This window comes from Labrus bergylta, chromosome 9 (genome assembly GCF_963930695.1).
Source record: "Labrus bergylta chromosome 9, fLabBer1.1, whole genome shotgun sequence".
In the NCBI taxonomy this organism is placed as follows: domain Eukaryota; kingdom Metazoa; phylum Chordata; class Actinopteri; order Labriformes; family Labridae; genus Labrus; species Labrus bergylta.
The window spans coordinates 9,873,659-9,900,718 of record NC_089203.1 but is presented as its reverse complement, the minus strand read 5'-3'; the positions used below and the strand labels follow the sequence as shown (position 1 = coordinate 9,900,718).

General features: G+C 40.2%; 1 protein-coding gene across 1 annotated transcript; it reads right to left on the bottom strand.

Moving 5' to 3' along the window:
• Positions 1-694: 694 nt before the first annotated feature.
• Positions 695-26,089, bottom strand: si:ch211-159i8.4 (matrix-remodeling-associated protein 5). Its single transcript, XM_029277460.2, has 17 exons — positions 25,744-26,089; positions 19,378-19,503; positions 19,120-19,256; positions 15,336-15,465; positions 13,821-14,059; positions 12,608-12,759; positions 8,325-11,363; positions 7,949-8,217; positions 7,312-7,591; positions 6,693-6,893; positions 5,919-6,437; positions 5,637-5,808; positions 4,809-5,075; positions 4,562-4,688; positions 4,050-4,130; positions 1,984-3,130; positions 695-1,516 (listed from the first exon to the last, which is right to left on the bottom strand). The coding sequence occupies exons 2-17, from the start codon at positions 19,462-19,464 to the stop codon at positions 963-965; spliced, it is 7,401 nt and encodes a 2,466-aa protein (XP_029133293.2). The 5' UTR covers positions 19,465-19,503; positions 25,744-26,089; the 3' UTR covers positions 695-962.
• Between the last annotated feature and the right edge of the window lie 971 nt (positions 26,090-27,060).

Genomic DNA, 27,060 nt, shown 5'->3' with positions numbered 1-27,060 from the left:
TTAACCGGAAGGTTCTGCAGCAACATTTTTGATCTGTTCTTGGGCAAGACCCTTAAACCGAATTGTACCCTCTGCCATCAGTGTGTGAATGGGTGTACTATACTAGCTCAAGTCAATTTACCAATATAACCCTGCATATTATTTCTGTAACAATAAATAAAAAATGTTCTGGTTAAAAATGTAAACTATTCTCAGTGGCTGCTTGGGAAGTGAGGGATTTGGGCCTTTCTTCTTGTTGTGTCTTGGCCCCCCGTTGATGGGGCATAACAAGCGCTATTATCAAGCATTTGAATTTCATTAAGAGCATTTGAAGAGTCACTGCTCACTGAAAAATATGGCACCAACACACGTGTACAACGGCAGAACCCAAATTCCATTTCTCATTACTGCTGGATTTTAAACTGAAGGTGTGATACATGTCTGCTATAAAAACCGTTTACTGTGGTTTTACCAGAACACCAACAATAACAACCATATAAGGAGTACACATTACATTAGGATTTTCCAATCTCAAGGAGAGAAGAATGTTGAGTTTTTCATTGCATTGTAATATGATGTAAACTTGAAACACTTTATGTTGAGCAGAATGTAACAATAAATATATGTGTAAAGGCCAGAGATGCACACCTTTAACAATCATTAAAGCACTTTGAGGAGATGCAATGCATTTACAGGTCAGAAATGTAGATTTACAAATTATTATTTATACTTTTATTTATAGTCATTATTTAGACCATACAACAAAAAAATGCAGTTAAAATCCCAAAAGGAGAAAGTGTAATAGGACGTCCACATCCAAAACTTTGAAACATTACTCAGTGGAAGCTGCTTTTCATTGTGACTCAAACCGAGCCACTAGTCGGTAAGTCTTTGTTATGCTGTAAAATCCAATCCTGAGGAGAAAATCCTCTATAGGTTGTAATTGTGCGTTGGGATTTCCTAAGAGAACACATAGTGGCAACTCAGACCACTTGCAGGTAGGTAGATTTAAAATCTGTTCCAAGTGCATTTTTAGCATTGCATTTGTAAATACCAGAGTTCATGAGTACAGGGTTCTGTATGACCAGACTGCCCTCTTCTGTCATGTGAATCCCTCCTTGGACCGTGAACCGGTTATGTGGAACCAGAGTTGTGCGTCCAGGCAGTGTCCATGAAATATCCGGCTTGGGAATACCTGTCGCAACACAGTTCAACGTCACTGGTGATCCCTTGCTGACTCTTGTGATTGAGGTCAGAGTGTTGGTGATGTGTGGCGGGAAAACCATCACTGCAACTGGGTAGGATAGTGTTGATGAACCAAAAGAGTTGGAGGCTTTACAAATGTATGTTCCTTTGTCAAACGTGGACACCTGCCTGAGTTGGAGGGTGCCATTGGAGAGTAAAGATATTCGGCCCATGTTTTGAGGTTTATCCAAAACAAGTCCATTTGGTAGACTCCATGTGATTGACGCCTGAGGCCAGCCGTCCACAGTGCATGGCAAGTTGAGATTTAAGCCATAATTGATCTTCACCCCCCCTAGGAAAGTGCAATTAAAACAAAGTCATTATAAATTCATTTTTACAACGTAAGATACAAATATGTCAACAGCTTTCCATATAATCTTTCTATTATTTTATGGCTTTTTCAAACCTGTCTTGTTTGGTCAGCCATCCTAATTCTTGGATGTGGATCAAAACAACTAACAATAGACCCTCAGGTCACACACCTTACACCACTTCAGTTTTGGTGGGTCCATAAACAAGCCTTAATCTTCTTGATATCCAGGTGAATTCCACACGTTCAAGCTAAGCTAAACCGATAGCTGTTAGCAATGAGCAAAGAATCAAGACTAACAAGGAGCTTATTTCCTCCTTGGAATATTGGTGACATAAGACCTCTTTTGGACTCAACAATTTGGAAGAGCAAAAATATTGTTTTGGTCTTAAACACCCTTAGTCTCTCAAAAAGTGTATTCTTCATTATCTTTGATGGAAAAAACTTACCTGTAGATCCTCTGATCACTGGCTTTCGGCCCGTCTCCAGTGCGTAACGTTTTTCTGCTTGTCCTGCCACATTTTTTGCAAGGCACCGGTACACTCCCTTATCACTTGCAACTGCTTGAGAAATCTGTAGACTTCCATTCCCCAGATGATGTGTGAAACGATGGAGTCGAACACCAGGTGTTAACATTGTCCCATTGGGTAGAACCCACGCAAACTCTGGTTTCGGCTTGCCACGTGCAGGGCAGTCCAGGATCAGCGGCCCACTATCTTGCTTTAATGGTAAGATTTCAATATTTGGAAAAGCAAAACTTGGTTTCTCAGCTAGTGATGCTACGTCTAATTCAACCAAAAGTGAAGCTTCACCAAGATCGTTTTTAGCCAGACACGTGTACCTCCCTTCATCTGTTCTCCTCATTCCTCTCAGCTCCAAGCTTCCGTTCAAGTGGACTTGGAAGCGACCTCCCAGGTAGGGCGTTGGTAGTGAGTGGCCATGAGGAGAAACCCACCAGACTCGTGGTTTGGGTTTTCCTTCCACTCTGCAATCCAGAAGAACTGTTTGGTAGAACACGGCCAAAACTGTTGTGGTGCTCTTCCCTTTCATGCCATTGATAAAGGGTTCCTGTGGTTCTACTTCAAGTTTCATGTTTTTAACATCGTCACCAGCCGCATTTCGTGCTATACATGCATATTTACCTTCGTCAGCCAGTGATGTTTTTTTCACTACAAGCATCCCATCATCCATGATCTGAAATTTTCCTGATGAGATTGGTATCACATCATTTCCTGGTGAGATCCACATAATTGTTGGTGTAGGTTCACCCCTTGCCTGGCAACTAAATTTGGCTGATTCTCCTAACTTTACTGTCACCACTGATGGTATTTTTGATCTTATCTTTGGAGCAACGGGTCCCACCATGAGACTCACTTTTCTTTCATCCTTTCCAAGTTTGTTTTTGGCATAGCAGGTATAGTCCCCTTCGTCTTTTTTCCCTGCCTGATGTAGAAGTAAAGTTCCATTGCCAAAAATAACATAGCGGCGGTTGCGAAGGCCACTGTCGTCTGATTGAAGTGCATTGTTAATTAAAGTTCCATCGGGAAGACCCCAGGACACATCTGGATCAGGGAGGCCAGTTGCAACACAGTCCACCTGAAAGGGAGAGAAATTTACAAAATGAGTAGAAGTGGTAGAAAATCTAGACACATTTCTGAATAAAAATGTAATTGGTAAATGTTGAACTGTGTTTTATTTTGTCCCTTTGATAATGGCACAGTCTCTTGTTCTGGAGGTTTGAGAGATTAGTATGATTTAAGTATTTCTAGAGTGCAATACATTTGCTTAAAGTTGAAATAAAACAACTGGCATGTTTAAATTATTTGTGGGGCTGCATGTTCATTTCTTGTTTATAAAAATGTGAGTCTGAACATCCCCTTTTGGCTTTTTAAATTTGTCAAATCTTATATCAACAGATCTATGAGTTATAAAAGAACAGTTTGTGGTAAGTTAGGGTTTTGTGGGGTTGTACAGACAGATTCTACTTCTCAGCCTTCTTTAATCCCATTTCCAACCACTGCTGTTTCAAGTGTAAATCTCTGACAAGTGATCAACCAAACTCTACGTGACCTGCCAGAGACCACACAGCAGACAGCATACTACTTTGTGCATAATACTCAACTGTTCTATTGAGTTTCTAATGTGACAGATATTTCTTACATGAGTTGTTTGAGGCCAAACCAGAAATATCAAAGGGAAAATTTGACAATGTTAACTCCAAGTAAATATTAATAATTTGTATCAATGGATGTGTACAAAGGAAATGGTTCCCATCTGTTATAAACTATATGGTGGTAACATGACCACTTTATGACATGTCAATAATAGCTAATCCTTTTGGTGTTAGATGTCCATGATGACCTAAATGAAATCTTATTTATACATACTTATAAAGTCAAATAATTTCCATAAAACCAATGGAAAATACTAAAATAGCTGATTTGGAAAAGTGCCTTTAATGTATGATCTGCCCTATTTTATTAAAAAAGTTTTGTGATGGCTCCCCATAAGTTACCCGGAAATTTTCACCAAAGGTGACTCGGGTCTGCGCAGTCCTCACATGTTCAATTTTAGGAGGGGTCATTACCACCTCCACCTGAGAAAGCAAAAACACAAAGGATTATAAGCAAATACATTAAGGATTTTTTAGTTGAAAATATTCTTGTGAAAGCTGTTAAATACAGAGATAGACTTTGTCACTGAATATCCCACTGTAACCCTTTTCACACATACGGAATACTCCTGAAAAACTCCGGAAATTAGGCTACCCGGAGGGGCTTTAGGCTATATGTGAATATAAACAGCCGAATTTTTATAAAACCCTACTTGAATATGAGGATGGACCTCAATTTTAACTATTGAAGGAAGGCAATTGTAAGTTGTCTTTCAAACAATGACTTCTTTAGTTATTGACAAAATAGACATGAAACAAAAGTGTTCTCAGCAGGAGATTAACAAAGGCCTATGGAAAAGAGTAGATAGCAGAAAGAACCTGCCTGAAGTCATGATGATCTATACTGTTCATACCTGGAAGAGCTCTATATCCTCCCCATTGGGCCGCTGAAAGACACATAGATAATTCCCACCATCCAGCTCGGTTAGCTGAAGAATCCTCAGAGTCCCATTACGGAAAACTTTGATTGGTCTCTCTGGACTGCAGAAGGAAAGGAAAATAAATTACCAGTCGAATAAGTTTGTTAAATTGACAACCCTTTGATGTATTTATAATTTTTTGAGCATTGTACTCATTTGTGAATTTACAAAAGTTAGTTACCTGTATTGATGTTCCATGATGGTCTTGGAGGGTAGCTGCCAGATGGTCCCTCTTGTGGAACCAGTTGACTCAGGACAGTGAAGGTAGACAGCAGAACCATACATAGCTGAGACAGAGTGCTGGCGGGACGGAGCACCAAGGTGGTGGGAGTGAGGGATGGGAAGAGAAGGAGGAGGCTGGTGGAAGAAGGGAGAGGACTCTGCCCTGACCTCCAACTGGACGGTTCTTTTAGCCATGCCCACAGTATTAGTGGCCAAACATTCATACCTGTGGAAGGATCAACCACAGCATCAAGATTTTTAACAAACTGGCAGCTTAGTATCATCATCTTTATGTTGGGATATTAAAACTTTGCCTGATGGTACTCATTTTCTGACAACAAATGTTATAGGCCTATAGAATACCTCCCTGTACTTGGTAAAACATGCATTGTTTGTATAAAAAACTTCAGCTTTACTTGAATAACCTCCATTTTCTGTGTTGGTTGTACCCGCATATGCAGGCTATTTATATTAAGGCAGCAGTTGGACTTCCCTAAGATTAACAGAGTATCCCTCTCTTCCCTCCTCAGTGATTTTTGCTCTTCTCTTCATGTCTCTCCCTTGCTCCTGCTTTTGGAGTCAGCTTTCAACACCTTGTTGTAACTTTTTTACTATGAGCTCTGGTTTTTGTTTTACATTTTGCAAATGTGTTTCTCCAACCACCTACAATTCTCCCTGCAGCCAGCCAAACATAACTAATTATCTGATATTGAACCTGAAATCCAAGAACTACATTGAAAGAAAGGAAAATCGTGAAAGAAAAAGACTCAAAGAATTGCAAAAATACCTTCCAGCATCAGCTGGCAAAATATTCTTCACAAACAGCGTCCCATTGGGAAAGACAAAAAGCCGGCGACCAAGGAACTGGGATGCCTTAACAGTAACACCTGCTGGAAGCATCCATTTCAGAGTGGGCACAGGTTCTCCCACCACAGAACAGTGGACATACACACTCCTTCCTGTTCAAAGAGAGTTTATTATTTAATTTTACATGTTGTTAATTTGCCAACTTTATTTTCTATTAAAGGAAGTTTGGGGAACTGTTTTTGTGTGAATTATTGTAGATTACCTGGGTGAATGATCACAGTATCCATTCCACCTTCACTGATGCTTGGAGGTAGTGCTGCCACATGAAGATAATAAGTTATTGTATCTGCCCCTGCTGCATTGCTTGCAATACATTTGTAGTCTCCTTTGCTGGAGAAATTGGAAGAATGAATTTGCAGGGTCCCATTTTGAAGCAGGGACATTGGAGAAAGGAGACTGTGAACTGTCCCGACTTCACGTACAAATGTCCTGTCTGGGAGAATCCAGGAAATTTGGGGAGGTGGTTTCCCCGAGGCAAAGCAGTCGAGAGTTACTCTTTTACCCAAATAAACAGCCATCTGTGTGGACTTTGGGGGCTGGATTTTGGGTGCCTCAGTCTGGACAGCTAAGGTGATGACAATACGATCTGATCCAAACCTGTTCTGGGCCGTACATAGATACTGGCCTCTATCCTGAAGCTGGATGTTTTTAATAACAAAAGATCCATCTTTCAAAACTTCAAAACGAGTACCATGTTTGGCATTGGCTGGGATGGTGGCCCCTGGGAGGGGGGACAGAAAGGATCAAGAGATTAAAATCCTGAAACCAATTATGGCACATTTAATAAAATTCTCTGACATTTTGATAATACAATAATAACTATAAAAACTGTGAGACAGTTTTGATAGGGGGCAATTAGATAAATGCAAAGAAAACCCCAATGCAGAATGTATAACATTTTTCTGGGATTGCCTTATTTACTGACATTCTATATTTACACTTTTCTGTCTTTGGCTTTTGTTTCTCCATGTCTTACCTGTTGAAACTTTGGTCCATGCAATGCTGGGTTCAGGATTCCCTGTTGCTTTGCAGGGTAGGAACACATCACTCTCTGCCAGTACTGACACACTAGCTGTGGCTATAGTGGTAATACGTGCCTTCACCCCATCACCTTCAGCTCCCAACACCAAGCGAAAAGGAGGTGCAGCTGTGGGTCGTCGAGAACTGATTCGACCTGCTACAGTGACACAGTAATAAAAAGTTATGATAAGAAATTATTTAATACAATTTGAAGAGATTTGATTGTCCAAACTCAAAAATAGGCTACTGTGGGCTGTACCACTCTGTCAGCTTAGCTCTAGTTTTAAGAATCACACCAACTGGAAGCAAACCAAGTTGCCAATTTCTCTGTCACTCTTTCCCCAGATAACAGGCGTGATATCTTGAACAGATCACTGTCATAGGTACCAGGGGTGACGGACAGGCTTGCGGCCTCACATTGCTATCAATCTGACATATTCACTGACCACAACATACATTTTCATTTGCTATCCATAAAAGTGACACACAAGTAATCCAGTTTGTTACATTATATGAACATTCACTACGCCTCAACATCAAATACATAGCCAACATCTTTTCTATTATTCAACTACCTCCAACAGGCCATCGACCTCCATAAGGTACCCAGGGGGTTGTGGAGTGGTAAGGACGAGAGGTTGTGAAGCCAGAGAAAGTTGATGATGAGGGTTGAGCAGGCCTAAGAGGTTGCAGGGTGTAGGTGTAGGATGCTGTGGCTGCTGGTTTGGGGATGTAGGGTCTATATGGAGATTGATTATGAATTTTAGGTGGAATGGAAAGGGGAGGATTGTGGAAGCTTGAGCGGGGTTTTGGTGTCACAGTCCTCCCTAGCTGAGCAATGCGATCAAGCTGCGCCTGAAAAATCCAGATGAAAATGATTACTTCATACAGTTTAGACCCATTAACCTGGAAGTGATCCAGTTTATTTTAAGACTAGCTCCTCTTAATGGCACTTTGTTGTTGTGGTAACCTCTTGGGGCCATGATATAATGTTGGTGTGAGAATATAGGTGCATATTCTTGAGAAGCCGCTTAAGGTCAAGCCAGTCCATGTTAGCCCCAACTCAAGATAAGAGGTGGAGATTAGCAACTGTTACAAACTCTGAACACAGTCGTTTCTAAAACTATGTTAAATTGCATCACATCTATTTAACATTTAAACACAACTATTTGAGTTAGAAATGCATTAATCCACAATTAGACTTTATCATACCTGTCTGTATCTGTTCCTCAGCCTTACAAAAAAGAGTTGATCTCTGGTTTGGGTTGTACCATCAAAATGATGATTTTGATGAAGATGATGATTCGGCAGGTTGGGATGAGAGATTCTGTGCCTGGAGTTTCCTGTTGTTGCAGAAATGGTAGGCGTAGGCTTCATTGTTTCAGCTGTGATTTCTGGACGGTTAGTGACAACCAGGTCTTTTGCCCAGGGGTGGGGGAGGGGCCAGGGTCGATATGTGGGCATGGGTTGTAACCCAGACCCTGGATACAGAGAGCATTTGTTAATTCAACTTTATCCCTGCATTCTGATAGTCATCACTGTCTCTATAATACCTTAAATCAAAAAAGTATAAAAGTGCATCATTTACCTTGCCTTGGAGGGGTAAATGATCTTTGACCTGGCCAGTAAGGGTACACGGGGTAGTGGTGATGTTGATGATGGTAAGAAGGCCAGCGAGAGGTCGGGAGGACACTGGGAAGCTGGGAATGCCTGCCTGAATTCACTCCACCTTGTCTCTGTCTAATTTTGTCTTGGTTTGCAGGGGTTGGTCTTGAAGTAGTACTTTGCCCTCCTCCCTTATTGCTCTGATGGAGCCAGGGATGAACTGGTTCCATGACTGGGAATCTATGGATTTCCATCTTTGTTTCTGGCTTGTAAACTTCTTTGTCCTCTCCCTTTTTGACTTCTTCTCTTGCTCTGCCTGTTGATGAATGTGAAGTAATAGTCTTGGAAGATGAATCTCTTGTTTGAGTTGGTGTATTTTGTTCTTGTGAAGGTCTGGTGTTAGATCTTGATCTATCTTGTGTTGACAACCTAATGCTATCTGGGGAATTGTTGTTCAGTGAAACCCTCTCCTTATCAGATTTTTCTGTGTCTTTGTCATTGCAATCTGTGTTTTTGTGTTCTTCTGTGTTTTTGTTAACAGTAGTGTCTCTCTCCTTTTCTTCAGATGCCCTTTCAGTTGGATGGGGGATACTGTCCAGCTCTGGAGTGACAATTGTTTTTGGGTAAGGTAAATTATGTTCACTTTGAGAGCTACCTTCCTTGGAATCTTGTTCTGGTAAAAATGTGGTAATAAATTCCGTAGTGGTAGGAGTTACACTGTTTAAATCTTTCCCTGCATCTGAACCATCAGTATGCTTGTAAGTGTATTCTTCATTGTAATCATCTTCATGTTCCTCAGTCTGATACTCTGCAGAGACAATTTCATTTTCAGTCACAGTTGTAGTAGCAGAAGAAGTAGTAGTCAAAGCAGTGGTAGTAGCAGTGGTGGTAGCAGTGGTGGTAGTAGTTGTTGTTGTTGTCGGTGTGGTTGTTGTTGGGGGAACAGGTCTTTGGGGCTTGACTGATGAATGGTGGAAGGGGTGCAAATGCGGATGGACCCTTCTCAATGGTGGTTTTCTCCGCCTATAAGGTGGCCGTCTCCTGTTTGACTGATTAGGAATGAGGTTGTATTTCCTTCTCCCCTCTCCTGATTGCTGATTTTTTGACTGTTCGACAGGTTGAGGAATTCTAACACCAGAATGGTCTGTGACTGTTGCTGCTTTTTCTGTGCTCACAACAATATAGAGTGGTGTTGATTCTGGAGTTGGATGTTGCAAAACCTCTGACTGACTTTCTGACATTTTTGAATCTTTTTCAGTGTCCACATTTTTCTTTGTAGAAAAGTTGTAATTCGTTGTTTTTCTATTTATGGGGAAATTGGTTTGCTGTATACTTAAAACAGAAGGGGTTGTGGTAGGGACTAAGTTGTAAGTATTGGAAGAAATTGTAAAAGCAGGTGTAGTGAAATGTTTGGATGTAACTGTATGGAAGGAAACTGTGCTTGGCTCTGGTAGTGACTGCTTTGTAGGCATAGAAACACTTGGTTTAGCTTTAGTAGATATCTCTTCCAAATGATTAAGATCAAATTCCTTAGCTGGTTTTCTTTTTGAATCTTTAATTCCTATCCTTTTTGAAAAACCATTTGGATTTCTTTGCTGTGTTCCCAGCTTCTTGGGGAACTGCGTAGCAAAAGGACGTATAATTTCTTGGTAATCGCCCCCTGAACCCTCTCCTTCCTCCACAGCAAATGGCAAAATTTGCTGTTCTTTGGATCGATCAGAAGCCTTTTTTTCTGTGACTTCCACTGCGTGAGACAGCATGTCAACTCCATACAGATTTGAGGTTAAACAGCTGTATTCTCCTGCATCTTCTTTTGTCAACTTTTTTACCACCAAAGTCCCATTTTCCATTACCTCTGCTCGTCTTGTCTGTTGTGTGGGGAGAAGAATTTGGTTTTTGGGCAGGTACCACATAGTTTGACTGGGCTGGACTGTGGTAACGTCACAAGGGAGAGAAAAAGATTGTCCCTTTTCCACGATGATTTTCTGACCATTGAAAGCAGTGGGCCCGAGTGAGCGTTCTTTCACAGTGAGCCTTAAAGGCACTAAGTCCACTCCTGCTTTGGTTCTGACCATACAGTGGTAAAGACCTGAGTCGGACAGTGTGACATTTAAAATCACAAGTTCTCCTCTTTGAGAAATTTCTATTTTATCAGTTACTTCTTCAGCAATGGACAAATCTGGAAGCATCCACTCAATTTTTATCTCAGGATCTGAAGTGACAACACGACACTCTAATTGAACCTTTGAACCATCAAGAGCAGTCTGAATCCGCCCTGCTGTTTTTCTGTGAATTAGAGCCCAGGACGGGGCAGATTCATTGTCATCCTGCTGCCCTGTATTACTGCTCATGTGTCTTGTGATTACAGTATTAAAATCCATAACCAGTTTCTTGGTTGTTGTCTGCTTTCTGTTGAGCTTTAAAGTAACTCTTGGTTGAAGCAACCATGAGGGTTCTGCTACCAAATACCCCTTTAAATCAGTGAAATATGGGGAGTTTTCATTAACAACCTGTGCATATTGATAGGTAACTCTGCTGTCATTTCCTCTCAGATGACCTCTCTCCAGGATGGCAGGGCTTTCATAGTAGTATGCAACCAATTGCCACAGATTTTGCAACGTCTCTCGGTCAATCTCACATTCAAGGGCAGTCATTAATGAGACATTGACAGATACCTCCCGAGGTGAAAGTGGATTTACTGTCCAGGTCATGGGTAAGCTGTCTCCAGGGTGACGCACATCGCATGCCAAGTGAGCATTGTTTCCATGGCTGTCAGACAGAACAAAGGTCAGATGCCCCAAAGGCTTCTCAAAGTCCCTGGTGTACGGGAGGTCAGGCTCTGCTTCAGATTCAGCCCACACAGGATTGTCCCACTTTTTGAGGGGGGACCGAAGAGCGGGAGGCACACAGGTTAGTTTGTCAGAAGCTAATCCAAGCAACAGAGTTCCATTTAGGGTTTGAGGAGAATAGCACTGGGGGCAGGTTTCGCTGGAGCCACGCTCCTTCTTGCACTTTATTATACCTAGGAGAAAGAGAAAGGGAGAGAGAGATTGTAAGGGAGGGAAAAGGTAAAATGTAAACAACATAGAGACAAAGGAGGAGAAAGGATATGAGGGAAGGAGTTGAGAAGTCGAATGTGGGGTGGGGGTGGGAGGGGGTGAGGGTGAGGGAAAATAAGGAACATTTTAAGAAAAAGGGCAAAAAAGAAATGGGTAATATAAGGTATTTTGGAAAATGCAGTAACTGTCTCCTGCTTTCATGAGTTTGAGTTCAGTTTAGGTTCATGCATTAACTCATAAAGATCTGGCAGTCACAGTCCCTTTGTTTCCACAGAAGGAGGTAATAAAAATGATTTATTATCAACTCCTCTGTTGATACAAACAACTAACATATTGGAGTGGTTTAAGATCCATCCATGAAAACTCAACAAAGTAATAAAAAACTAGACAAAGCATATGTAACAAAAATGAAGAAGAAGAAGTCAACAACTTAATGAGTTTAATATGGATTGCATGTAGACCATTTGTTCTTCATATGTTCATATGTAACATTTTCTGCCGGTACAATGTTCCAGCTTCTGGTCAGAAACACTCGTCTAACTCCCATTTAATGGTTGTTATGTAAGCCTTGCCCTTAGTGTGACACAAAACTCCTATACCCCCATTCATTTGTCCACAGTTTACCTGGCAGGAGGATGTTTATTGTCATGAGTTTCCCATATGTTAGGTACCTCAGCTTGATGCAATTGACAAGTTGAGCCTGCATGTTATTGCATTACTTTGGTTGGAGCTTTGTTGGAGCTAGTCATTTCTCCTAGTGTTTCTGGTGTTTTGGAAGCTGCACTTATCTATATCTGTATTTACCAGTGTGACAGTGTTTCAGTCAAACTGGGTGCCCATTAATGAAACTTTCTGAGTGATGGTCAGCTGTTGAGGTCAGAGTGTTTAACAGTTGTTGACAACGGTCCTGCATTTTGCATAGTGGCTTACAGTGTGGGCAGTGTTGTTTGGAACTACATACCGGATTTTCTTTCCATTTGTACCACATCTAGCTGTAATGGCATACTACAATCTGTGATTTGTTTGCATACTTCATACTGCACAATGCTACATTTTGGTCAAAAATGTTCAGTTCTTAAATGGACTCCGTCATCCTACAAACTTTATAGTGTTTTACTGAAATCTTTCAACAACTGAATTGAAGAGTTAAAGAATTCTGTATTTTCAAGTTATTCCACACAGCTACAGTATTCATTTGGGTCCCTACCTTCGTGTGACGAGCTCCACTCTACCAACCAGTGGAGTTGACAGTCACAGGTCCAGGGATTACCATGTAGAGTGAGAAGCTCCAGCCTGGAAGCTGTCTTCAGTGCTGCAGCAGGAAGCTGCTCCAAGAGATTGTCTGACAGATGTAAATGTCTGGGACGAAAGCATTACATATTTTTTTTAATTATTTGCATATAAAAATAGTAATTATACCAATTTGCAGTTTCTATGTGCTTTAAACATGATTATAAAATACACTCCACGGGTTCAATTTTGATTCCATTAGTGTGACCAATAAAACCACCTTATATGCAAATATGCTCCCAAAGACTAAAGTTACACAGCTGCAGCAACAAATGCAGGAAGGACAACTGGCAGAGAAATGTAAACATTGGCGAGTATCAAAGTGCAAACTATGGCTTATTATATTTTTTCCCATCTTTAGTTCGCCTTAGAACTGACTATAATAACTCCTGTTTTTTCTCTTAACTGAATGTGTTGCTCTGACTTTTCATAAGGCGAGTATAACAGTTTGAGAAGTTATATTTCAGCTGCAGCTCTAACGATAACAAAGAGAGTGGCATGGAGACACTAAAAATTGAAAGGAAAATGTCATTCAAATCTTTCAGAAGTCTATTCATAATTTTAGATCTTAAAAATATAACTAAAGGCTCCGGTGCTTTTTCAGTCTCTGTCAAGAATGAAGTATGATATCTGTAAAAAGTGATTATTTACTTTAATGATTATATGTAAAATATTATATGTAAAAGTGTTTCTCTCTCTCTCCCTCCGCCCCTCTCTCGATCACAGGACTCCACGATCAAGAAATCTAAGATTTTCACAGGTTGATCTCTTATCCCGAACATATTCTGCTCCGGACCAGGTTAGGTCTGCAGCATAAGTTACCATGGCAATATACCCAGGTAAGAAGTAAACCACCTTCATAGGACTGAATACCCAGGGTAAAACTGAAGTTACCTTACTAACCCCAAATGCTGCCATATAATGGAATTTGTAACATGCAATTAATTGCGATTAACTAATGAAGTGTAGCTATTAATCGTGATTAAAAAATTTAAATGTTTGACAAACTGAATTATATAAACGGATAGAAGCTTCAATCGTTTGACCAAAGTGATTTTAAAACAGATATTTGAATTTCTTAAAAATAAAAAAAAACATCCACATCTTCAGTAATTAAATTAACTTCTTACTTGAGTCCAGAGGTCCAAAAGGTTCCTAGTAGTGACACCGTTATAAAGGTATGAGGGTGGATCTCTTGGAGAAGGTTTCCCTCCAGCTGCAGGAGTTTTAAGGAGGTAAGACCGGAGAAGGAATATGGCTCTATAAATTCTATCAGGTTGTGGTCCAGATGGAGACGGATCAAACCAATAAGACCCTCGAACAGACCAGGGTTCACTGATGTGATCTTGTTGTAACTCAACTTCAAGATCTGAAAAAAAAATGAATAAGTTTCATGAAAAGACATTCATATGACATCAAAGTTATAAGCAATTATTCAACAAGGGCTCTGATATCGAATGGGTGATGAAGTTGCCTAGTGTTAACTATGCAAATTTAGATAGTCATTAAACCCATCTGGGCCCGACAAGACTTGCTGCATGTGTTGTTAGGCCAACAATGTGCAACTAATTACCTACTTTAATGGGATTTAGGCAAGGGAAGATTTGACTTGGCTCTTATTCTGCACAAAAATATGTTCTTCTGGTTTTAGCAAGTGTTCATTTTTACACATCGATCAGTCTTTTTCCACAATGTTGTTCGTCTAATGTATTACAGAAAAAAAAACATTTCACACAATGAAAGACTCACACTTGTTTGACTCATTATACCTGGAAAATGTATTCTCACATGGTCACATTTGCAATAAATAGCTCCAGCTATGTTTAAGAGACAGGTATGGTGACCTTATAAAACAAGGACCTTTAAGAGGTTTTAACTTAAATTGGTTACAGAGACATTCAGCAGCACTTTGTTCGGCACTGTCAGAATAAAAAAGGTTAAGTTTAGGAAAGAATATTGGTTATCCTAACCCAAGGTCCTGTTTTAAATGGTCTGTCCTTGATAACCACTTCAACAAAGCTTTGCCTGTTTCTTAACCATTAAGAGCAGCTACTTTTATCTGCTGTTACTGTGCATTGATTTACATTTGAGGTGGTTAAAGGACAAGTGGGTGTCATGCAGGTGCAAAAGGGTACCATGTGGGTTTGTATAAAAACCTTAGGTATTTGACAACTTGGTGCTGAAGACGGGATGACAAACAAGGTCATAGTAAGTCATTTTAGTACATTCTGGGGTTCATATAACTGGTATTAAGGAGGTAATTACATAGAGACTACTGCTGAAAACAATCAAAGTTAACATTTCTAAGAACATGTTTGTAATATCACAATGCAGTTTTGTGGTCCGTCACGTTTAGACTGAATGGCTCTAAATCCTTTTTAAATTTTTTCTCTCGGAGCAGGGATGCCATCTAAGAAGGCCTTTCAAGTATAAATGCCTATAGTATCATCATCATTGTATGTTAGCGGTGGCTCCAAGTCTTCCCTCTCTGTAGTTATTGTATTTTCTGCAAAAATAGCAGAGTTTTTTGTTCCTGAAGCTAACACTTCAGGTGTGCCAAAACTCTTTCAGGACTGCTCTTGGTCCATTTTGATGCACACACATACACACACACAGACAGTCAAACACACACATAGAGACTTTACCTGTAGAGATCTCAGGCTGTAAAATGCTCCAGGGTGGACTGTGCTAATGTCATTGCCATGCAACATGAGCATTTCCAGTTGCTGTAGTGACCTGAACTCTGACCCCTCCACTTCTGTCAGGCTGTTATAACTGTAACAGAGAGAGAATAAACAGGACCAGTTACTGTGATGAAAGAGAAACCAAGGATCACTTGTGGGGTCCGAGGGAAAGGAAAACACAACAAGTTAGAAGTAGATTTTTGCATGTGTGTCTTGGCCTTGTTACCTTTCAACTCAAGGGGAAAATATCAAAAGTATTGCCCTGTCAAAAACAGCATCACTGTAACACTTTAAACTGTCAATATCTTTGTGCATAGGGCCCTGGAAAACTATACTTGCTATCAAAAATGTAAAGACCTGTTGAAAGACTTTCTTTAGAGTCTTCAGGTCATAGCCAAGAAAAAGAAAACGTCCGTCTACGAAAAAAAGCATCTGTCAAATACAATACAACCGAGTGACAGCCAAGAACATCATAGAACAGAAAATGCCAGAGCCACAGTTTATATCCGTCCTGGAACACAACAGAGAACATTGACTATTTTTAAGGATCGACAGCATTTGGCAGATGTCAATGTTTGAGAATTAACTAGCCTATCCATAATGTGTAGCAGAGTCCTCTACTGTGAGTTCCTGTAAAACATCCAACATTCCCTGCGTTCAGTTATCCCTACCCAATTGGACACATATGGGAGACCTTGCATTTTTCCACTGCCATCAATAAAACGTCCTGCTCACAATATATCATCCAATGCCTTTCAATATAATAATTCACATATTTTGAGAGTAGGTTTCCTCGATGAGAACTGACCTTCCAACCCTGGCTGTGCTTTCTCTTCCACCATATTAAAAGCTGTTAAATTCCTGCAGTTTACTGGATTTGCAAGTGATTGCATAATGTACTTTAAATCACACTGAAGCTGACCCAACATTTGGCAGTCAGTATTTTGCAGTTTCTTGTCAAGCTAAAATCAGTGAGTTGTCTGGCAGCCTTACGTTGCGACGCTAAAAATCTTTGGTTCACATCTACGATTTCTAGCTGATGTATAACCGGATTATTTCTGTTGTCCATCATGACACTACTGTTGAATGGATTGTTTAATTAAAGGCATCGATTTGGATGGACATTATGTGTTTTGAACTGTAATGCAGATACAATTCTGTAGTTGGCAGTAATGCAGCAATTATGGATTCCAACTGCCGTAAAACTCCACCACAGAAGAAGAAGAGCGGCTCTGTGCTGCATGCACAGAGCTGCATGTTCTGATAATTCATGTCGTCAGCAGGAAAGACTCAGGTACTTCATATGATGAAGCCATCGCAATGCTTAGCACGGCAGTAGCTCAGTCTGTAGGACCTTGGGTTGGGAACAGGAGGTTTGCCAGTTCAAGTCCCAGTGCAGACCAAAATATGGAAGTTGGACTGATAGCTGTAGGGGTGCCAAGTCATTTCTCGAGTACAAGGCCTGCAGTGCCCTTGAGCAAGGCACAAAACCCCAAACAGCTGATCAACAACAGATGTTGCAGTCCCTGCATAGCAGCCCGAAACTCTGACATCTCTCCAGCAATGCAGGTCCACAGGTCCTGTATGTGCATGTGTGTATGTGCCTATGAGTGTGAGAAGCATGTCTCTCAATAACATACTGTAGTGTAAACCAGAATTTCCCTCAGGGATAAATGCTGTTGTGGCCGACCATCCATCAGTTCAGACGGAGAGTTTAAGCATGCAGACGAGACTGTGCCCCTGTATATGGCACAGTCTAAGTAAGTTTGCAGCTACATGTACTTGTGCTAAGAGGTTTTCCTGGAGAGCACAACAACCTTGACCACCGTGTAATCATTGCATGCTGTCCAGGCTTGAAACTGAACCAGAGAAACTGCTCATTTAAAAACTTGCAGATTCCTGGGCCACATATTTACCAGAGAAGGAATTCTGTTTAATACAGACCACATCACATTCATCAGTGATTCCCCAGCGCCAGACAACCAGATTTTTCCAAGGTCCTTTCTGGGACTCATCTGATAGTAAAACAAGTTCCTGACAATCTTTGTCACGGCTGTGGAACCAATGAGAGCTTTACTGAGAGGTTCTACAGACTGCAACTTTGAATGGACAGTGAATGCACACGATCATTTAAAAAAAAACATTGACAGGACTTATTGATCTAAGATAGAAAAAGGATTGTCTAACAATGACTTCAGAAAAAAATCTAATAACTCGGATTACTAATACGAACATGATGAACCAATTTGCCATTCAACATCAGCTAACTATGCTTGGCAAACGTTATATTTGGCAGTGGAGATGTTCTCTTTAAGGAAGGTTTTAATGTATTTGTAGTAAATAACAAAAAGTTTTTTTTCAATGCTGTAGACAAGCAGGCCAACCACTGCTGCATATAAAGAACTGTTACAAGTGTATGACTTCATCTTCACATTACTGATTGTGTTTAGCCAAGTTTCCTTTGTAACTTAGCAATCAAAATTCAAATTTAGAAAGCACATATTGCATGCACTCAAAAGTGTAAATGAAACCTAAGCCAATTGTCAAAAGCAACACTTGCCTGCAAATAATATTTTCTACTTTTAATAAAAGCTAACTCAAAGTACAACAAGATGTATCCCCTCCCCACCCACTGAAACGGTCTACTCTTAAATTCTGTTATTCCGTTAGGAAAACAAATTTAAGAAAAAATGGTTTACCATCAAACCATCCATTTGTACTACTTTTTGATGGTGGAGATGTGCAGCTGCAATTGTAAAATATACTCCATGGGTACATGCTATGGGTTATCAACTCTTCAATGTCTTTGCTGTTGTTAAAACAACTCATAAAACACAGACAAAAAACATATACAGTATGTATGACTTATGTACTTTTTTAAAATTTTGGCCTGAAGGGGGTGGTGTAATTTCATATGAATATAACTGCCTTAGTCTTCCTAATCGAGACCCTGTAGTGTGATGCTGTCTATATGAAACAAAAATGCATTATCTGGAATACACAAAAAGCGCCACTGAACTGTAAAAATCAAACAAAAAACTGACAGTTTTTCTCTTGTGGCATTAAGAGTGTACCTTTTCCCCCTGAGTTGCTCCATCCCATTTAAACATTAATGCAGAGCTGGAGAGCTATGCTGTGAACAGTCCTGAATAGAAGTGAGAACTTTTTACATCACAGATCCTGACATGCCAACATAAAGTGTAGCACTGGCTGATTTTGCCAAGTACAGTTTGTCATGTATATATGTGTTGTTTGGAGCCAATTATTAGACAGAGTCTTTTCTCTGCTGTGCATGAAGGTGGTTAAAGCCTGATCTACAATACAAAGACTCACATGGAAGTGATTAGGAGATTTATCCCCTCAGGAGTAAGTTCACAGTGACATGCTGGTGTGTATCCCTCAACGTCTGGGCTTAAAGCAGATGTTGTTCAATTAATTCTGTATAATCCATACTCCTAATGAGAGCCAGTTCTCTGTTGGATCCATGGCAAATAATATGATCTAAAGACAAACGCTATCACAAAAAGACAAATCGCATACACCTAAGCATTTCAGTTTGTGAGTTATTTGCGCGTAGTAGCGCTGACTACCTGGAAGCCAGGCAAACCACTTCTCTGGCAAATCAGCTACAGCTCATTCCACACATTTCCTGCGGAGTGTTTAGTTTTCTTCCCCTTGGACATGGATTGATAACAAAAGCCTCAATGCTACTGTGTGCATGTGTGTGGAAAAATGATTGACTTACCCTAGGTTGAGCCGCTCAGTGTCTTTTGGAAATATTCTTGGTATGGTGGTAAGATGTCTGAAAGTACAGTGGACCTCTTTAACCCCTGGACAACTGCAGCTCCGTGGGCAGGATGGGATGGCATGTATGGGTGAGCTCTACAGACAGAAGTGGAGGTATAAAGGAAGAAAAAGAAGATAGACACACACAAGTGTAAATTTGTTTTGTATTTTAGCTTTAATGCTTCAGGATAAAGTTGTTTTTTCAATTGAGATTTACCGATTGCCATAGCAGTGATGAGAAGAGCAGGGGAAACCACGCTGCAGCCAACCTGCAGGAGATGTTTGCACACCACCACAGCAGCATGACTGGATGGCTGTCTGACTGCTCACGTCATTAAAACACCTAAAGAAAGGGATGAATGGATTAGATCACAAACCAAACAATATAACATAGGATTGGGTTCATTTCATTTTTTTTATACATCTCATGACCATATTATATGGTATGGAGCCACTTATTAAAACATGGAGACTTTCAATACCAATGACAAAAGTAATATGTGCTCATCAAACATGCCTATGTTCAAGTCGATCTCGTTTTGTAGGGAGGTATGTAAACAGACTTAAGCAACAGATCTTTATCAAAGTTGAGAAGCTGTCTATTTATTTTTAAGACTAGACTCGACTAGTACTCATCAGATTTGTAAATGAAGATGAACTCAAAACTAATGAATAAAACATGACCTGGATGATGTGTTCTGAGTGCTCTAAACACAGAAGCCACTAGCGTAAACAAGCTAAATGGCGAAGCGAAAGAAGAATAATGAAGTTGGTGCTACAAGATGGAGATATGAGACAGAGGAAAAGTTTGTCGAGCTCTGGCAACATTATCCCTGTCTGTATGATCTGTTGTAGAGGGACTACCACAACAGCAAAAAAAGGAGAAATGCTGGTGAGCAAAATCGGACGAGCTTCATCGACCTGGTGAGTAACGTTAACTGTTAGCTTTAGCATCAATCTAACGGTTAATTCATCCTATAACGTTTGGATAGACAAACAAATACTTTATAATCACTCAGTTGGCAGTTTATTATAGCTAAAAAAAATGCTGTTTCATTAGTCAGTCCTACAATCGTCATCACGTCGGTCGTGAGGATTGGTCGAGTACGACCTGTTAGTCCCAACAGGAAACGCTTCTGTCCATCCATTGGCCATCACAATAAAGCCATGTCAATATGTTGTTGTCAGTACAGTTGTACAGTCTTTCTGGTATTGTCTCCATTAGCCCTGTGCCCACCTTATTTGCCTCTATGAAGATTTATTCTCTGGTGGGCCCACTGCCCAACAGACCTGTAGTATTGCTTAATATGTAAATTATGTAACCTGAAACTTGTTTTTTCACTTGTGTAAATCAGTGTAGTGATGAAAGATACTACAGAAAACTCAAAGTACTTGGTTTTTTTTTTAATTTCGGTGGGTACAGGGCTAATGGAGATAATACCAGTTTTGAAAGAATCCACAGTCCAGCATTTGTACAATATACAGTGCACTCCAATGTTGCAGGTGTTCACATATGTAAGGTAATTCTCATAGTAAATGGACTTGAGTTTGTAACGCAATTTTCTAGTCTTCTGACTAAACAAAGCACTTTAACACCGCAGGTCACACCTACACATCCACACCCATTCATCACAGATTGTAGAGGCTGCGATGGAAATTTACCATCGGTATTAACTCATCCCATTCATACATATTTATACACCGCTGACAAAAGCAGCGGGAGCAAATTGGGGTTCAGTGTCTTGCCCATGGACACATCAGACATGTTGCTGCAGGAGCTGGGGATCAGAATTGGAGATAGAGAGAGAGAGAGTGGGGAATGACACTATTGGATACTGTTGATGAGTCCGAATATGATTTCACAGATAATGACATGGACATGGATATTTTTTATATTGGAATACGCTCGTTAATATCCAGAAATTTAAAAAAGGAAGTCCATTTTTATTTTATGGAATTCATTCACACAACATGTGCAGCCTGGGTGCCTGCAGCTCCGATTGTCTTCCCCTCTTTAAATATGCTTTTTACGTATTTTAACTTGACATGACATACAAGATATGTATTCATGTGATTTATGGCAAATGATTATGCCAGCTTTAATGTAAAGTAAGATCTTTAATTATTTCCTTTGAGGAAATAGGAGAAGAAAAACAAAAGAAGTGTTTCACAGGTCGAACCGAACATCACAGATCCATATTTGAAGTCATTAGAGGCCAGTTTGGGGTTTCTGGTTTCCACTTCTACCTCTGTGTTCGCTCCTCATAGGAAGGCTAATTCACCTAACAGCTGTGAATGAATGTGTGTGTGTGTGTGTGTGTGTGTGTGTGTGTGTGTGTGTGTGTGTGTGTGTGTGTGTGTGTGTGTGTGTGTGTGTGTGTGTGTGTGTGTGTTACATTAATGACAGGAAGTGCCCCAGATTTTGACCTGGACTGTGGGTTCTTTAAAATTCCAAATACATGTTGATAGCAACAATGTTCTCTATCTCTCTCTCTCTCGTCTCTCTCTCTCTCTCTCTCTCTCCTTCTCTCTTCAAGAACATTTCAGATAGCCCCCCCCCCCCCCCCCCCCCCGAACCTCTCCTGACTTCCCTGTTCACACATGAAGTGGTACAAGAACTGACTGTATTTGGACAACAGGATGAAAACTTGTTGTGACATTTTTATCCTGGTTTACAATCTATCCTTCAAGTGATTTTGCTGACACGCCCAAAACCACACCCTTCTTAATCCTTGCTTTTACTCTACATGGGACATATTCCAATTAACACCAGGCCGTACTGATGAAGACTTTAAGATGGCAATAAATACTATAAACTAAATCCACAGAGAAATGGGGTCATTTCCAAATACTTTTCAGATACCTTCTGCTGCCGCCAACTGAAGGGAAGCAACCTAAAATAAATTGTTAATTTCACAATAACGGAGTAACATTAAAATGTTGAAGCTAGATATAACCAAGTGGAACAGGGTTGTGCAGGACCACATATCTATCTACCTGTAATGCAATCCTTCTCATTTTCTCAATACATGCGATTAATTGATCACAAGTCTTAATTTGATTCATGTTTTTAATTGACTGACAGCACTACTACGAATATAACATTTGATCTATCATAGAAGTGAGTTGTAAGTATGTACCTTTCATTCATCACAATCCACCTTTTTTTAAAATACAACAGTCATTTGATGCATTTATTAAAGCTACTGGGGGATACTTTCATTTAGTGTCGTTATCAGCGACCCCTGTGCACAAAACAGTGTGTCATGTGTCTGTGCTGATCTTGTCCTGTGCATACTCAAGTAATATTTTTTGATGGAAATCTCATCCTGTTTCCTTTCATACGTCAAACACGTCTCTTACAACAAATCTTTAATATGTCAATGTAAACAGAGGATCAAATATGATTCATGATTGATGCCAAGGATACTTCAGCAGGAGGGATGATACACCACAAAAACGTGAAATGTTCCCCACAGGTCTCTGATGACCCCCATCTTTGTCGAGATTAGACAAAAAATATCCAGGCTACCATTCAAAAGGCCAAAAACACTAAACCTTTTCTCACAATAAATGTATCTTATAATTTGTGTAAACGTGGTCATCAGTCCAATAACCTTATTGCGACAGTATATTACACAGTTATTCACTGACCAGGTGACTTTTACAACCCAGGTCAAAACGTTGACATGTTGCTGCAGCAGCTTCTACCTTGACTTTATGGAGCAATAAATGTGTCCATTCAGTCGGTTCCTAGTATTGAGGGTCTATGATCACAGGTAAACACTGTCAGCCAGCTAGTTCTCTGTTCCTTTCCTACGGTAATGGCTTTACCAGATCGCCTTTGGAGACAGGAGGGAGGGAGGACAGGAAGGGAAACAGAGAAGCCAGGGAAGAGAGAAGGCAAGGGGGGGGGGAGTTTAAGGAGAGGACAGCAATGGTAGGAGCAGGAATGAATGGGGAATGAACAGCTATGAAAAGAGAATTAAGACAAGAAAAAAGAAACTGATAAAGAGATATTAGTACATTAGAAGCCATGCTAAATGAATAGTGTTGTAGTACTCAAGATCTGTATTTTTTGAAGGTCTTGGTCTCGTCTTGGAATCGAAAGCATTTTTCCTCGGCCTTGTCTCTGTCTCAGACTGGGGGGGACTTTGGATTTTAAATCTAATCCAGTCAAGACCACCTCTGAGAGGCTATTTATCAAAGTCATGTGGTGTGAAGGAAAACGCCCCTTTTTAAAAGAACAAATAACTCCTATTCATTCATTATTTGTTTTTACCCCCCGGTTACTGATGCAACCATCCCAGTGTTACGGTAAGTGACACCAGTTGATGATGTTTCAGTGATATTTATGATCTTGGTCTTGTATTGATCTGGCCCTGCCTTGGTCTTGGTCTTGACTCGGTCTCGGTCACTAATTGTCTTGGTCTTGTCCTGGTCTCGGTTAGTGTGGACTACAACACTAAAAATGAACACTGATGGCAGTGGCTGCTATGTAAAGTGACAATTTGAAGCAACCAATCCCATTCATGCACATGCATACGCCAACAAAGTAGCTGGAGCAATTTGGGGTTAAGTGTGTTGCCCATGCACACATCACCATGTGGCTGCAGGAGCTGGGGATCGAACCCCCCCATCCCCTTCCGTTTGAGAGACAGCCACCTCTACCATCTGAGCCACAGCCACCTCTGTAACCTTTGAGCATCATTACTGATAAAGAATAATAAAATCTAAGTAAATGTAAGCTTCACTTTTGGTTTGTTACCTATAAGAGTCTGCAAGACATAGACCTACTTTATCTATCAGCTATTAATGCGATATTTAGTTTGACTTAGGAAACATTACCAGAGTTTTTTTTTGTTATGTATTTAACACTGCTGTGATTTAATTTTCTTTGTGATAGTGTAACTTGTGGTGGCAAACCAAACTCCTCGAAACATGTTGTATTCCTTAAAGAATGTCTGAGCGAGGCCAATACATCTTTATATCAAAAGCATCAGGCTTACTGCCAGCCAAGTCACAGCTGCTCCCTTCAAGATAACACATGTCATGAGAAGACTACAATATTCTTCCCACATGTTTTTCCTGGCATGTCCGTAAAGTCACGTGCTGCCCACATATCCTCATTCAGAAATCACCTTTAAACATATTGTGTGTATGTCTGCATGCGCTTATTTAGCAAGTTGAAGAGCTGTGTTTCATTGCTGACATTTATGACTTGACAATTCAGATTTAAAAACAGCAGAGCAGTGTGATGACCAACCCTAAAGCCCTTCTCATTTATCCAATGCATGGCTCATGTTAATTTATTAACATCTATTGTTGCATAACTTTTTCACTTTCTAAAGAGATGGCTGTGGGTTAATAGAGTCCAAACTGGTTTCAGGAGTCTATAATATTTATTGATGTCATTAAACGTGTCAGCCATGTGGGAGACAATATGGAACAGTTTACCTTTTTTTTTTTTTTTTTTCATTTTCAGTCAAGAAGTCGAGCTCTGTGATTACATTAAATGATCAGATTCCAAGTATTTGCTGTAAATCTCTCAGAATTGTAAAATGGCTATCAGTAGCTGCTTGACGAGAAAAACACTTAGCTCTTAAATTATTCTAAAATACTCTGTACAGTCTAGCAAAGTCTAAGAGCCTCCTTTTGCCCCTGGCATATTTTTTTTTTTTTACAGAAAGCTGTTCTCCTTCAGTCATTAAACAAAGCTGAATGTAGCTAATAAGTACTCAAGACTGTATTTATATTTAGCGTCTGTTTGCCTGATGTGCTCATTGGAACCATTCGGACTAAAATGCACATAACTGAAAGGACCTGGTTATAGTAAACACACTTCCATTACAACCATCTGTGTTTGCACACATTATATCAAAGTATACATATTTGCAATTGCAGATTTTCTTTGAACACAAGTATATGGGACACCCACTTTATTACAACTTTTTTGGGGTGGTTTGTGGGCAAATAGAGGTCATGTTTAGGTCAGAAAACATACAAAACCTTTCAAAGAGGGGCTCTGTTTCAGGTTACTTTGTAGTTTCACACAGAGAGATGCTCAGAGGACCAACATACAAAGCATGGTGTGTTGTCTTCTGCAAGTTTCACTTGGTACAAGCCAATCAACAGATTGATTTTACTCCTAACAACATAAGGCATCGGGCAAGATTTGAAAGTGAGACTGCATCCTTGATGTTGAAAGATGGCTCTAAATAATCACTTTTGAAACCTTCTAAAACGCATTACATTTGAATTTTAACGGAGAACAAGCTTTACATTTGTGATTTTAAAGGAGACCAATGAGTCATATCCCATACACCAGTGGAAGTAAACTGTTTCAATCACAATCTGTAAAATCTTTCACATAATTCCTGCAAAGGTTTAGCTTTTGGTTAAACATTTAAAGAGCTTTTTTTTTTAAATGAAAGTCTCCCTATAGCCAAAGATCTAGTGAGAAAAAGGCACCCTGAGTACTAACAAGCCTCAAATGCAAATATCAGCCAGTGTAGTAGTTAGTTATCAGAACATCTGGGAGAAATTTAACAAGCTCTCAGAATAAAGACCACGAGAGACTCACCTGAAAATTCCTCCAGAAGGGAAAAAATAAACCGTTTAAGAAGAAATAGAATCCAAAACAGGTCCTTTAGGTCTGACTGCAAACTGGATGGTCGGTGCTTTATAAGAAAAACAGTATCCAGTTGATGTTGTAGTCCTGCTGCTGTTTGCTGACATGCAAAGCCAATGAGGTCCCAAGGTCTGCAAAGAGAGGCAGCGGGAGAAGGGATGGAGGGCTCTGTGTGTTTGTGTGGACAAGTTTGACCCTCCGTTGGTCCTCAAAGCATCTGGATTTCAGTTTAACTTCTGTCTTGTTCCGTTGTGTAAGTGTGCGGTCAGGAATGCTGCGTCTCCATCTCCTACACCTACGCTCCTCTTTTCACCTCCTACATTCATCTCCTCTCCCTCGCTCCCTCGCTCCCTCTTCTGTGCTTTGACTACCTCTCACTCTCCCTCCCTGGGACTCAGGCAGGGGCAGTCCTGGCGGAATCATTTTCACTTTTTTCTTTGCTTCTATGTGTTTGCCTCCCCTCTCGATCTCGGCTTCCTTTGTTTTACCGCTCAACCTGTTTTTCTCTTTACACCGTCTCATATTTCCAACTCTCCTCCACCCTCCTTCTTCTTTCTTTTTGAGTTACATTACAGCTTTTGAATTCAGATGAGTCAATTATGATAATCTTTCAATGGATGTCAAGCCTGTGCCGGTGGCTACACACACTGACATGAACTCTGCTAATGTTGGCAGGCAGTCAGTATTAATGTGATCAGCCCACAAAAATTTACAGTGGATCAAAGAGGACGAGAAGGTTTTGACAGTTCAATTGCCCTTGCAGCCTTACTGTATGTAAGTGTTGACTGTATTATTGACAGTCTATGGTTGAAACACTGACACAAAACCAACAAAGCAGATCATAATACTGAAGGAATGTTGTGACTTCGCTTTTTACAACATGACTGTTGGTGTGCAGCCTGAAACGTGCATGTTGGCGGTGTAGGTTCGTCCATGTTGTTACCATTTGGAAACACTTAAGGTTCTGACCTGCTCATTTATTCTCTAACTCTAGAAAAATGTTAATGTACCCTGCCCCTTCCTGTCCTTTTCAGATCACTTCTCTCAAGGTATAAAAGAGATAAAGCCAATAATGTGCAGTCTTGAATGCTAAAGCTTGTGAAACATTAAGCAGACATTATTTTTGAAATGTTTTGACGAATATCGAATAACCCGACATGGATTAAAAAAATATATATTTGTTTTTAATGGAGGAATGTAATCATTTTGGCGTTCCCATGAGTTTTTAAAATAGCGCCACCATCAGTGAAACACTTCCTCCAGATAAAC

Coding starts and splice junctions, on each gene's coding strand:
- si:ch211-159i8.4 (XM_029277460.2), bottom strand. CDS start 19,464: ATGCTGCTGTGGTGGTGTGCAAACATCTCCTGCAGGTTGGCTGCAGCG. Junction 8,218..8,324: donor ATTTACCCCTCCAAGGCAAG/GTAAATGATGCA, acceptor CTCTGTATCCAG/GGTCTGGGTTACAACCCATG. Junction 5,076..5,636: donor TTGCCAGCTGATGCTGGAAG/GTATTTTTGCAA, acceptor ATCCTTCCACAG/GTATGAATGTTTGGCCACTA.